Source organism: Hordeum vulgare, chromosome 5H (assembly GCF_904849725.1).
Source record: "Hordeum vulgare subsp. vulgare chromosome 5H, MorexV3_pseudomolecules_assembly, whole genome shotgun sequence".
Classification (NCBI taxonomy): domain Eukaryota; kingdom Viridiplantae; phylum Streptophyta; class Magnoliopsida; order Poales; family Poaceae; genus Hordeum; species Hordeum vulgare.
Window position 1 is genome coordinate 490,662,729 of NC_058522.1, and position 13,437 is coordinate 490,676,165.

Here is a 13,437-nt window from a genome sequence, read left to right on the forward strand (position 1 = left end):
GCGGGTCTCTGCCGACGACGACGATAGGTGGTTTCATGGCGCGTCGGGCTTTCTCGATGGAGGGGCGTGCTTGCAACTGCCTGCGCCAGATCTGGCGCTGGGAGTCGTGGGCGGCGCTGGGTCGGCGGCCGCTGTGGGTCCTGGATGGCGGTGACAGCCGGCCGTGGTGGCCCGACGAGGTTCGGTGGTAGCGGTTGTTGCTGGCCACTGCTGGAGGTCCCGGGGTGATGGGGCGTGCTTGGGGCGGCGACGTTGGATCTTGCCGGATCTGCATCGGGGGCTCCTTCGTCCGCTGTCTCCTGGGCGACACGGGTTGTGGTGGCGCGGGCCAGCCGTCGCCGCTGGCTTCGGGTGCCGGTGGTGGTGCGGCGTGGTGGTGTGCCCTGTCGGGAGGGTCCGGCGGTATGGCCGCGGTGACCGGCTTGACCGGGGTGCAGGTGGAGTGGGTTCGTGGGGGCGGCGGCGCTCTGTGGTGGCCGTGCCCCCATCGACGGCGCAGCGTGGCGGATGTGTTCCTCCTTCTCCTCGGTCTAGAATGGCTATGACCGGGGGCGCGTGCTCGGGAGGATCTGATCGGGGCCTGAGGCATGTCGAAGTTGCTACTCCGGGTAGGTGTGATTAGGCTCGATCCGGGATGTACCCGCGGTCGGCGAGGTCCCTCTCTTCGTTGGTACGGTGGTCGTTGATGGTGGTCGGGACTTCACGGTACTGTCGGGCAACACGGAGTCGAGGGCCACGGATATGGCGTTGTCTGAGTGTACTCGACGACGGCCATCGGGAATCATGGAGGTGTGTCTCCCCTAGTCCATCGGGATTGGCTAGGGACACAGGGCTGGGCCACTACCGTGGTGGCGCCGGACCAACCTCCGTGGCTCATGCCGGGGTAGGAGTGAAAGATGTGGACTTTCGCTCTTCCTACCATGGCTGGTACTCTGTGGTGTGGGCAGTGGGTGAGGTCCTGGACTTGGATGCCGGAGCGGCGGCTCCGGAGGGTGGGTCGCACGGTTAGCTCTCCGGCGGGCGCCATGTCGGCGGTGGTGGCTTCCTTCTTGGCTCGTGCGGGCGAGAGGGGTAGCAGTTGGTGGCTCGGGCGCGTCCTATGCTGAACGTCGCCCAGATCTGGATCTATGGTATGGACATGTCACGTCTGCCCTAGGGCCACAGTGACTTTGGATGGGGTGCCGAGCGAAAGCTCCGCGCTTTTGCGCCGGCGACGCTTGCGGGCGCCGTTCTCTTCTTGAAGACGTCGTTGTGGATCTCCTCTCCGCGTCAGGGTTTCGGGTGAAGACCCTTGCCCGGTGGGGCTAGGCAGCGACGACGCTCTGCGCCGTTCTCCCTCTTGGGGGCGTTGCCTAGGAGCTTAGGGGTCCTAGGGTGTTTCGTGATTGTGCTTCATTCTTCCTGTATTCTCCTTCGATAGCGTTGTTGTTCTGCTTCGCGGTCCGGCTAGCCTAGGATCTGCTTTGTTGTTCTGCTTCGCGGTCCGGCTAGCCTAGGATCTGCTTTGTAAGAGGGTCATCTCACCATCATGTATCAGCTCTGTATTTTGTACGATTTGTGCCTTTATCTATAAAAAGGGGCAAATGCCTGTTTCGAGAGTATGTGCCTGGTTGATCTTCACAGCCCATGCATGCATTATGGTCCCAAAAATAAGTGTCACTTTAAGATTTCGCAGCATTGCAGGTACTACCCAAATGCAGGTACGTGATTTCAATCTCGGACTACCAAATCCGACACCATGTATACATATCGAAATATATTAATATTTTCAGCACATACATCAGGATGAACATTTATAATGTATAAGGAACAATCGACTCCAAAGAAGCAGATGTATAAATCCTACTGCCCAAGCAAAATTGAACTCCCATCCAAAAACAAGAACCAATCATCCTCCCAGGCTTATTCGTCATCCATCCTCCTATTCGTGGGCTACAGAAGCCTGAAAATGCGTGCCAAGATCACTGGGAATACGCCTGGCCGGGGACAGCCACCGGCCTGAGCTCGCCGCCACGGAGGAAGCCGGCATACCACTTGGCGGAGTGCCTCCGGTACCTCGTCCTCTCCTCGGAGTTGAAGTCGACGCCATAGAGGCCGAAGCCCATGCGGTAGCCAAAGAGGAATTCGAACATGTCCACGAATGACCACACGAAGTAGCCCTGCACGTTCGACCCGTTCCTGATCACCCAGCAACAGAGAGGAGAATGGTGACTAAACTGCATCAGTTTCTTTCAGGTGTCCTCTACCGAGACGAATGGATCGTGTTGATACCTGCTGGATTGGAGGGTCGCCTCGATGTAATCCTGCAGGTACCGCGACCTGAACTCGTCGTCGAGGGCCTTATCACCAGAGGGATCAGCCACGCTGGCAGCTCCTGATGAATATTTCAGGTTGACGAGTGATCAAATGTTGATGATCTCACGGTATCATGATATTTAAGGTAGATGAGATTTATGTGAGTAGAATTTACCGTTCTCGTGGATCATGACCACAGGGTTCTTGTATTTGACCTGGAGATGCTCCAGCATTTCCCTCAGAACCCACGGTGACGACTGCAGTCAAATAGGAGCTGTTACAGTTTGATTTTAGCCAAAAAGGCAGACAAAACATACAAATGATTTGGTTATGTCGAGAAATTTTTTAGTTTCCCAACTAAATTGATTAGAGATGAAATGAACTGCATCGTCAAATACCTGGTTCTTTAAGTCAAAAAATGGCACTGCATGAAGAAATTTTCAGAAGAGTTAGGTTAATCCATCTCTCACATTGCATGGATTTTAGGTTATTAATATTCTTACCGCTTTCAAATCTCACTGCTGCATCACCCATGTAATCTCTCAGCTTCTGATCCAGCTTGCTAAGATCAGCCTTCACATATGAGGCGGCGTAGTGGTTAAATCCGACAAAATCAAAAGACCCAAGCACTCTCTTCAGCTCTTCAGCAGTGAAAGATGGTAGCCTGGACCCAACATTCTTCCTCATCACTGGGGGATAATCTCCATGCACCAAAGGATGCATATACCTGTGTCATGATCGCAAGATCTTTAGCATTTGGTGTAGTAACATACACATTCTAGCTGTCCCTGTTAAAGTTGAAATGTACTCCCTCCATCCCAAAATAAGTGTCAGTGACTTAGTATAAATATTGTATTAGTTTAGTTATAAATTTGCGACACTTATTTTGGGACGGAGGGAGTAGAACATACCACCCAATGTGGAAGTCATTCATCCTTGCAGCTGCTGCTATATCCTCAGGTGTTTGTGTCGCGGGCTTGTTCCACGAACCGAGCAATGTGAGTCCAATTTTTCCACCTTGCTTGTCCTGATCATCAAGAAATGAGAAGTTTTAACATCGCATTTTCAAGAAATATAAGGGAATATTACACCTATATCCTCAGTTTCAAGAAATAGAAGGGAATATTACACATGTGACTATGAGAATGACTGATTCCAAATGAACAGTTGTTCTGTAAAAGGTGGCATTGTTCCTAACCTGGTACTTCTCTTTATACAGGGACACTGCCGAAGCATGTGCAAGCAGAAGATGGTGAGTTACTATATAGGGCTCTGTGGTAGAGTTGCCATTGTTGCAACTGATGCCGAAGGGCAATGAGCATCGCTGTGGTGGAAAGAATCCTTGGTCGTATCCGCCAATTGGCTCAATGTTTGGCTCATTCAGAGTGCTCCAATATTTCACCCTGTCACCAAAATTCTTGAAGCACACATCTGCATACACCGTGTAGTCATCTCTGCAACCATGTGACAAAAAAATTACACTTGCACCAATGACATTGAATATTAGCGCAAGAAGAGAAGTACATGAATTTACGACTAAGCATCCCGTTGTATTCGTCTTGAAGAGCCTGAGGTAAGTCGAAATGATATACTGTTACGTGAGGCTGAATTCCTACAGGAAACACAGGAAGATGCACGATTTATCCCTGCGTAGCTGGACATTTGGAATTCCTTGACTTTCATTCCTAAATGGAGTATTCAGTATGCCAAGGATCAAATACCATGACGTAGGAGTTCATTGATAAGGTTGTTGTAGTACTCCAGTCCCTTTGCATTGACAGCTCCTCGGCCATCTTCATGGATTGCAATTGCAAGCAGAAGTCAGTGGAGTGTCTTTCTTAACTTTTCTGAAACACATCATTTAATATACGTAATATGGATCAGAGGGAGTAGTGCTTTTTACCAGGAATGAGCCGAGGCCAGGCAATGGAAAATCGGTATGCATCAACGCCCATCTCACTCAAAAGCTTTACATCTTCCTGGTGGTTGGTCAGAGTAAGTTTAGCACCGAATTCTTGGACTGAAAGTCCATCTGTTTAACACGACTTGGTCTCACAAATTAACCTTGTACTTATGATATTGATCTGCAGTCACATCAGCAGTGGCTCCGCCGGGCGAGTAGCCTGTGGATGTTAAAACTCCATGTTATAATTCCCAATGCAATAAGCATGGCAGATTCATGCTGACAAGGTGTGTGTGAACCGGTGAAATAAACCTGAGTGTGTGAATGTGTCCCAGATGCTGGGTTTTCTTCCGTCCTCTGCAACTGCACCTTCAATCTGGGAAATTAGCCAAATGTTCATGCTGGTATGTAGACCAAAGTATTTTATACAATGTGAAAGCATTTTTATTACTTGTGGTATGAATTCTGATGATTTAAAAGGCAGTCTTGAGAGCAAAGGCGGTTAATTTTGACTAGGGATGCAAGAGCCTGCCCCGCTAGGCCGACGAAATGCGATGGATTAGTTCAGAATGCACTAGAAGATTCAAACTTCCTAACGAAAATGTCTCGACGTTGGAAAGCTCAAAACGGGCTCTACCAGGCGTTGCTTTGCACCCTGAAATTTGACCAATCTTTCTCAAAATAATAGTAATAATATTGTTGACCTTTTTTTCCTTATCGCTAAGGCCGCTCCAACACGGTACCTCAAAGCGGCAAAATTTCGTGTTTTGACCCTTTTAGTGAAGTAAGTCGAGATCTGGCCCTCTTTTACAAAAAAAATGAGAATGAGATCTGACCCTTTTCCTACCGCCGGACCCCATGGCGGTAAGGTATAACAACCTACTGCCAAGGTCCCTGACGGTAGAAAAAGGGACCACGTCAGCGCAGTGCATCCCTACCGCTACAAGTGCTGGCGGTAGCATATGTAACCCTACCGTCAAAGTGCTTGGCAATAGGGTGCGCATGTGCACTGTGTCTGGAACTTAGAAATTTTCATGGTAGGGCGTGCAACCCTACCGCCAGGGACCGTGGCGACAGGTTGTTGTATCCTACCATCATTGGATCCGACGGTAGGAAAAGGGTCAGATCTCAATTTTTTTGCTAACAAGGGTCGGATATTGACTTACTTCATTAAAGAGGTGAAAACACAAAATTTAACCCCTCAAAGCATCTCTAAATATTCGGAACGTGTGGTCCAGACACTTTATGACATCCAAAGGGTACCGTAGGTGCCCCTAAGGCCATTTCCAATGCATTGGTGCTAAGATGAGGTGCTAAGCATATTAAATAGTTTAGCAACTAAAGTCCTCAATGCATAGTTGCTTAGCTTATTATAGCTAAGCCTCCTTATTTAATGCTTTTGCAACTAAAGTTGTGTATGCATTGGTGCATTTAATTCATTTAATTGTTATACCTAGGTTCACGCGCTTAGCATTATTTCTTTCTGGGGTCACCACACTCATCTCTCTCCTATTAATTAGGATGCCACATTAGATTTCTTGTCTACTCCCTCCATTCCTAAATATAAGACATTTTAGAGATTGCACTATAAACTACATACGGATGTATATGGACATGTTTTAGAGTATACATTCACTCATTTTGCTTCGTAAGTCTTCTAGTAAAATCTCTAAAAGGTCTTATATTTTAGAACGGAGGGAGTATGTGGCAGCCTTAGCACCTGTACAAGGTGGAGCACTCGGAGTAGCCTAAATGTTTCGATTGTGTGGTCCAAACACTTTATAACATCCAAGAGGGTACCTCAAAAGTTCAAGCACTAGTGCGGTTGTCTCACAAATCAGAGGCAAACCCAGGGAAGGTTTGAGGTATAAACCGGAAGTTCGGTTAGTATATTTCGGTATTTTTTTTCTATTTTGGTTAGGCAAAATGCTAACCGAAAATGGCTCCAAATCTTAGAAAACCGAAACTTTGATTAACCGATATTCAGTTTATACCGAATATACCGAAGACTGATTCGTCGACGTGTGCGCTGGACGCCTGGACCTCCTGGAGCTTACCCCATTATATAGCTGAGCTATCTATGCCCCATCCTGTATCCAGTCGATGTGGGACTAATCCCACGACCACATCACGTCCAGCCGGTTTACAGGAAAATTGTATGGGTCACAGAGTACAACACAAAAGGCTCAAAAACAGATACTTACCTTGCAGGCATACGGGTTGGCCTCAAGGGAATGATGCCCCCTGCCAAGGGCACACCAATCGCTGCATGGCGCGCCTTTTTGGCGACCTGCCCGCGGGAGAAGCTTTTCTGAGGGTGTTTGTTTCCAGGGACTTATTGGTTTAGGGACTTAAAAAAGTCCCTATAAGTCTCACCTAAACCAAACACAAAGGACTTATTGGGACTTATTGTAATGATTTGGGACTTATCAAATAAGACTCCCAGGGAGGAGCTTATAGGGACTTATCCCGGGCCGGACCTACCCCGCGCCGCCCCGCCTCTCGGTCCAATCGCCGACGCCGCCCCGCCTCTCGGTCCAATCGCCGCCCCGCCTCGGTTCGTTCTGCCTCGGTTCGCCACCCCGCCTCGGTTCGTTCTGCCTCGGTTCGTTGCAGCGGTGCCTCCAATCGCCGGACATGCCCTCTCCTGAGCCTCGTTGCAACGGTGCTTATCCTGTGTGCCGTACGCGTTGGCTGATGACGATCCATGTGAACAACTGTATTATTAGGTGCAACATGGACTTATAAGTCCCTGTAAACAAACAGGTAGGGACTCGGGACTTATAAGTCCCTGTAAACAAACAGGTAGGGACTTATGACTTATAAGTTGGGACTTAAAAAAGTCCTGGGACTTATGAAACAAACGGGGCCTCTGTACTGCTAATAGGTTCGGTTTTTTGTTCGGTTACGCATGAGAAACCGAACTGAACAAAATCAGTTCGGTTAACAGAAGTAAAAACCAAATTTTCCATCACATTTATTAGAAACCAAAAATTTGGTTTGTCGGTTTTGGCTTCGATTCGGTGTATGGTTCGTCGGTTTTTATGCTCACCACTAGTTTAAGGGAGTCCAGACAGTTTGCTTGGCCCACTCTTGCTATCCAGATTTGTAGACTATAATTGAATGACTGATTTTCCACACATCCACAAACATCGACAACTTAGAAGAATCCTTCGATGATAGATAGTCATACTAAGGGAAAAAGAGTTGCTTGCCTATAGCATTAAAGTTGCCTTTATTGCACACAAAGTTGCTAAAAAAAGGTTCGTCGAAACCTATTCATATGAGATCTAGTTTTGAAGAACTCGTCGCGAGAAATCCAATAGTGAAAACGGATCTAAATTCCAACACTTGAATAAAAAAATTATGACTTTTTAAATTTTTTAAAACGTCAATAAATGTATGTGATCTCCTTTTTCGGTCATTCCCACGGGGCACGCGAGACTCCTTCCTTTGCTGACAGGTGCGCTCGCAACTGCGAACGAACGCCGATGCACTCACTAGGCGCATCCATATAAGTATCATGGACCCGACTAGCCGACGCACCTGCCTCCGTTCGCATAAGCGAGCTCTCTCATGTGACCTGGTTCCTCTTTTAGTGCAATTAATTAGTTTTTTCTTTTTTCCAAAAAGCTATATTTTTTAAACCGAGCGTCAGAATGGTGATCCGTTTTCACGGCTTAATTTCCTACAATGAGCTCTTCAAAACTAGATTTCATATGAATTTGACAAACTTTTTTTAACAACTTTGGATAATATTGAGACAACTTTAATGCTATAGGAAAGCAACTTTTTTATTTTTGCCTAGGAAGACTGTCTATTTGATTGATTTTTGTAAAAATGAAAAAATCATAGAAAATATGAAGCACATTTAGTGCTACATACAATTAACTTCATTGCACTATGTGTACCTGTGAATCTTACGAACATTATCTCAACATTCCTATTATTGTTGTTCAATTAAATGTCATTGATGATTAATTGCGTATTATTGATGCTCAATTGCTTACATATATTATGAAATTGCCAAACATTGATATTCGGTTGCCAATTAATGATGATCAATTGCCCATGATTATTGTTTAGTTGCATACAAATACTGTAAAATTGTTCAACTTTCATGTTCAGATGCCTATACTGATGGTGAGTTGCCTACAGTTATTGTTCAGTTGCATATAGATACCATAAAGTACCTATCATTAATGCCTACAGTTATTGTTCAGTTGCATACCTCCGTTCCAAAATATAAGACCTTTTAGAGGTTTCACTAGGAGACTACATACAGAGCAAAATGAGTGAATGTACACTCTAAAATATGTCTATATACATCCGTATGTAGTTTATAGTACAATCTCTAAAAGGTCTTATATTTAGGAACGGAGGGAGTAGATACTATAAATTACCTATCATTAATGCCCAATTACATGTTATTCATAAATAATTACCATAATTGCACTCGAGTATTATAAAAAAATTAGCAATGTATTTTTATGCAACTCCAGTACATTCAACAAGCAATTCGTGGAGTCAAAAAAAACAAGCAATTCGTGTATATTTTTCATCATTATATCTAGAGATTTCAATGATTTTTGCGAGCAAACTATTCAAAAATTAAACAACTTGTGTAGGTTTGCAGGCAACTACCCCTATGAAATTTCGCATTACCCCACGCATCTTGTGATCTATCCTGACTTCTACAACACACGCGATCTAATTAGTCAACACATGCGTGCTCAGTAACATAGGCGTGCATACTATCCTAGAAAAAGAAGTCTCTCATACCATTCATCCCCACATGGTTTTTAAAATTTGAAATAATGATAAATTGGAATAATGATAGATATCCGATAAAAACTTTTTGACACCATAGACAACATATGTCCCTTGATGAAAAACCACGCACGATAGTTTCTTTTCAATAGCACTAAAGTTGTCACAATATCATCCAAAGCTCTAAAAAAATTATCAAAATTTATCCATATGGATATAGTTTTGAAGAGAACCTAACAGTGAAAATGGACCGTCTGAAACTCAGTTTAGAAGTTATAATATTAAAAAAAATGAAAAAATCAAGTGAAAAGACATCATTAAATGCATGCAGTCAACCCATACATTATACGCTACCCGCTTACATTGAAGCGCTACACGCTCCTTTGAGCGAAACAGTGCAGTTGCATTATTAAGTACTCCCTCCGTTCCTAAATATAAGTCTTTTAAGATATTTCACTAAGAGTCTACATACGGAGCAAAATGAATGAACCTGCATTTTAAAGTATGTCTATATACATCCGTATGTAGTCTAGTAGTGGAATCTCTAGAAAGACTTATATTTAGGAACGGAGGGAGTATTTGGCAAGTATCATCGTTCTTTGATAGAACGAACACAGGGGAGGTGGTTTTCGGCACGTTTGTTTCCTGGTCGATAAATTTTTAGGTTAGAGCATCTCCAACAGCTCGTCTAAAGCGTCTTTCATATGTTTAGACGACCAAGGAGCAAAAACGGCCTTCCAACAGCTCGAGTATATGGTCGTGCAAATTTACACATCGTTCAAATCGCGCTCGAGGATGTCCAGCCCTGAAGGATGTGAACCCGTCGTCTATATCCCAACAGAACACCAGGTTCCTCCTTCTCACCGAGAGGAGGAAGAGGCGCGCGGTGCCATCGTGCCGCGCCACCGTCGAGGTACGCCCTTTTGCTGATCTGGATCCAGATGCCGGGGGGAGGGAGCTGCGCTCGGCACGACCACGCTTGGGGAGGAGGGGGAGGGCTGATGCCGTCGTCGCCGTGCTCCGGGCTCGGGGGAGGGGAGGGCGAACGACGCCGCCGCCGTGCTCGGGGGAGGGGGAGGGGAGGGCGGATGTCGCCGCCGCCGCGCTCCGGGCGAGGGGGAGGGGAAGGCAGATGTCTCCCTGCCACGCTCCTGCTCAGGGGATGGGAGGGCGGACGCTGCCGCCCTCGACGCCACGCTCTAGGCGGGAGGGGAGGTCCGCGGGCCGGCCTGGGCGGGGGATGCGCCGGGGGAGGCAGGCCATTTGAGACGTCACGGAGCGGGGAGGGGAGGGGGGCATCGATGGCTACTCTTGCTCCTCTGCTCGAATGGCTCTTGTGTATCGGAATGTGTACGTCTCTTTATGCATGAATGTGTATCTGAATGTGTACGTCTCTTTATGCCTCAATGTGTATCTGAATGTCTGAATGTGTATGTCTATTTATGCCTGAACGTGTATATGCTCGAATAGTTGAATTGATAGTTATAAAATAATATTAAAATATAAGAGAAAGAATATAGACGTTCTATATATAGACGTTTTGGTGTATACCAAAGGATCTTGCTTGTGTATGAGTGCATCTGTTTTCTGCAAAGAGAAAGATACTAGTGTCGTACGTAGTGCTGGTGTGTTACGTACTGGTGTGTGTGTCAGCTGTGGTACAAACCGACAGCTTTGACCCAGGAGAAATCCTCATATACGAAACCTCGACGACACATAGCCATGGGATACCCGGCCCGCCCGGCTCGACCCGTCCCAGCCCGAAAAAGTCCGACCCGACCTGGTCCGACCTTACCCATGGGCCGGGTTTGGACCTGAGATCTAGGTTGGACAGTCAGGCCGGGCTGGGCTTGGGCCTGACATTTTTGCAATTTACGGAAGCGGGCCCAACGATCCGAGGCCCGACGGGATTTCCTCTCATGGGTCGGGCTTGAGCCTCAAATTCAGGCCCGACGACCGGGCCGGGCCGGGCTCGGGCCTAGGTTTTTTTCCATGGGCTTTGTCAGGCCTGGCCCGGCCCGAGGTATGGTCAGGTATGTGTCACGAGGTATGCCGTTGGAGTTTCCCTTAAAACAAGTATTCCCTCCGGTCCTTTCTAGTCTGCACATAAGTTTTGTCCGAAGTCAAAGTATCTCTACTTTGACCAAACTTATAGAAAAAATTACCAACATTCATCATGCCAAATCAATATTGTTAGATTTTTTACGAAATAGTTTCACAATGTATATATTTGGTATTGTAGATATTGATTTTTTTAAATATAAATTTGGTCAAACTTTGCAAAGTTTGACTTGACTAAAATCTAATACGCGGAGTAAAAAGGATCGAGGGAGTACAATAAGTTCATGTAACCAGGCTATATGATTTTAAATATTGTTTTTTTCTGACATAAAAGAATGAGAAGAGGAGCACGCTGAACGCGATGCAGCACCCGCTTCAGGTATTATGTAAGAGTAGAAGATGGACCATGTATTAATAAAATAACAAATTTTTATATCTAATTATTGTATTTATCGACTATAAACATGACTATAGTCTACAGAAAACATGTCAAAATCCTATAGCCATCAGCAGATTGTACAATAGAGCTGAGTCAGCTCGCTATAAAGAATAAAGTAATATATTTTTGCTTAGTTGAAGAAGAGATAGAAGGAGAGAGAAGGTAAGCGGACTTTAGTTAAGAGCCAGCTCTAACACGTGCTCCTAGGCACTTTGTGAGAATGAAATGTGAGTCATATAATAAATAAATAGTACACTTATCTAAGGGCATCTCCAATGATTGTATGATCATCGTTGGTAAAATTGCCATATAGATGATATTGATGACATGGTGCATAATAAAAGAAGAAAGAGAATGAAACCGTATGAACTTGAAGCAACGGTTCACACACAAGCTCCGAGGCAAGCATGGTTATTTCTTCCATGTTTAGTGGACTCGCTTAGTTATTTTACATACGATTAACATATACTTCATTGAAGAGCTTGTATGATGTACAGTTGGTTGTTGATGTAGACACTTATACCAACAATTGAACATACGGATGGTTGAAGATGCTCTAACCAACTATTGTACATGTTAGCTATAAGATGAGCTATAGGTGACATGACATGAGCTTACAGCCGACAACCGGCTCTACTATTGTCGTTGCTCTAACCGGCAACGGGGGCAGACCGGCAGAGAACATGGGGTGGTGCTGGATATGACTACCACTGTCCTTGCTCTAATCGGCAACGGGGGCAGACCGTCAGAGAACATGGGGTGGTGCTGGATATGATAAAACCAACAATCTCGTTTTCATGCTCTGCCCAAATATAATATTTTCTCTGTACCTAAATACCTGTTATTGAGAAAAAACTAGTACAAGTTTCTCTGGCTACAATATTATGGTATAGATGAAGTACATACAACAACTACGTATCATTGTTCTTTGGTAGAACGAACACAGAGGAGGTGGTTTTCTGCACGTTTGTTTCCTGATCGAGAAATTTCTGGGTTACCTATACAGCTTTGACCCAGGAGAAATCCTCATATATACGAAACCTCGGCGACGCAGATCGATGCATACAACGGCGAGGTGGGTGAGCCGAGTGGCATGGCAGTGCGTACGTACCTGGTAAGCGGAGGAGCCGGTGCCGAAGACGAACCCCGTGGGGAAGTCGCCCCTGGTGATCGCCGCCGCGGACGCCGGAGGCGCGACGGCGACGACAAGGAGGAGGAGAAGGACGACGCAGGAGAGCGCCCTCGTCGCCGGCAACCAGCTCATCTCGCCTATAGACCGTTAGCTAGCTACTGTCGAGTGGACGGCCACCGCGGTGTCGGTGGCGAGTTATGTAGGGGCATGGACGAGCAGGGCGGGCGCCAGCCGGCAGGACACCGCTGCATTCACTGATGCATGCACCGCCACGCGGCCGACGTCAAAGCTTGACACTTCGCCCTCCGGGCGCGGCACGTGGCGCCATCAATGCGATGTACTCTACTCTAGCTTTGAAAAATTGCGAGCGTGTTTGGCGTGTGATGCTGTTGGACCCGCGGGGTACGGCCGGCTGTCGGGAGAAAAGGAATCTTGCTTCGCTAGGCATCTACAACCAACAACCACCAACGCCGCACAAAAATTTACTTCTTCATAACCGGATGCATCTGAACCAAATACTTAAATTATATACTCCCTTCGTTTTCAAATATAAAATATTTTAAATTTTTTACTATGAATTATATACGAAGCAAAATGAGTAAATATATATTTTAAAATATGTTTATATACATTTGTATGTAGTTTAAAGTGTAATTTTTTTTAAAATTATATCTAAAAACGGAGGGAGTAGCTATTAGCACATGCAAGGTACCACCCTATTTTTAAATATAAATCTTTCTATAGATTAAATAAAAAATTACATACATATCTAAATAAATGAATTTATATTTTAAATTATATCTATATACATCTGTATGTAATCTTATGATGAACCTT

The 13,437-nt window shown here is 45.7% G+C and overlaps 1 protein-coding gene across 1 annotated transcript; it reads right to left on the reverse strand.

Annotated features, from left to right (window-relative positions):
• Nucleotides 1-1,741: 1,741 nt before the first annotated feature.
• Nucleotides 1,742-12,820, reverse strand: LOC123399848 (beta-glucosidase 31-like). The gene is made up of 13 exons (XM_045094231.1): nt 12,580-12,820; nt 4,511-4,574; nt 4,360-4,418; nt 4,199-4,274; nt 4,017-4,088; nt 3,820-3,907; nt 3,494-3,749; nt 3,207-3,322; nt 2,799-3,022; nt 2,694-2,719; nt 2,471-2,552; nt 2,272-2,374; nt 1,742-2,178 (listed from the first exon to the last, which is right to left on the reverse strand). The coding sequence occupies exons 1-13, from the start codon at nt 12,730-12,732 to the stop codon at nt 1,962-1,964; spliced, it is 1,536 nt and encodes a 511-aa protein (XP_044950166.1). The 5' UTR covers nt 12,733-12,820; the 3' UTR covers nt 1,742-1,961.
• Between the last annotated feature and the right edge of the window lie 617 nt (nt 12,821-13,437).

Excerpts from the sequence above, each read along its gene's own strand:
- LOC123399848 (XM_045094231.1), bottom strand. The coding sequence starts at position 12,732 with ATGAGCTGGTTGCCGGCGACGAGGGCGCTCTCCTGCGTCGTCCTTCTC. Across the intron at positions 2,553-2,693 it reads TTTTTGACTTAAAGAACCAG|TCGTCACCGTGGGTTCTGAG; the intron begins GTATTTGACGAT and ends ATTTGACTGCAG. Across the intron at positions 2,179-2,271 it reads GCGACCCTCCAATCCAGCAG|GAACGGGTCGAACGTGCAGG; the intron begins GTATCAACACGA and ends CTGGGTGATCAG.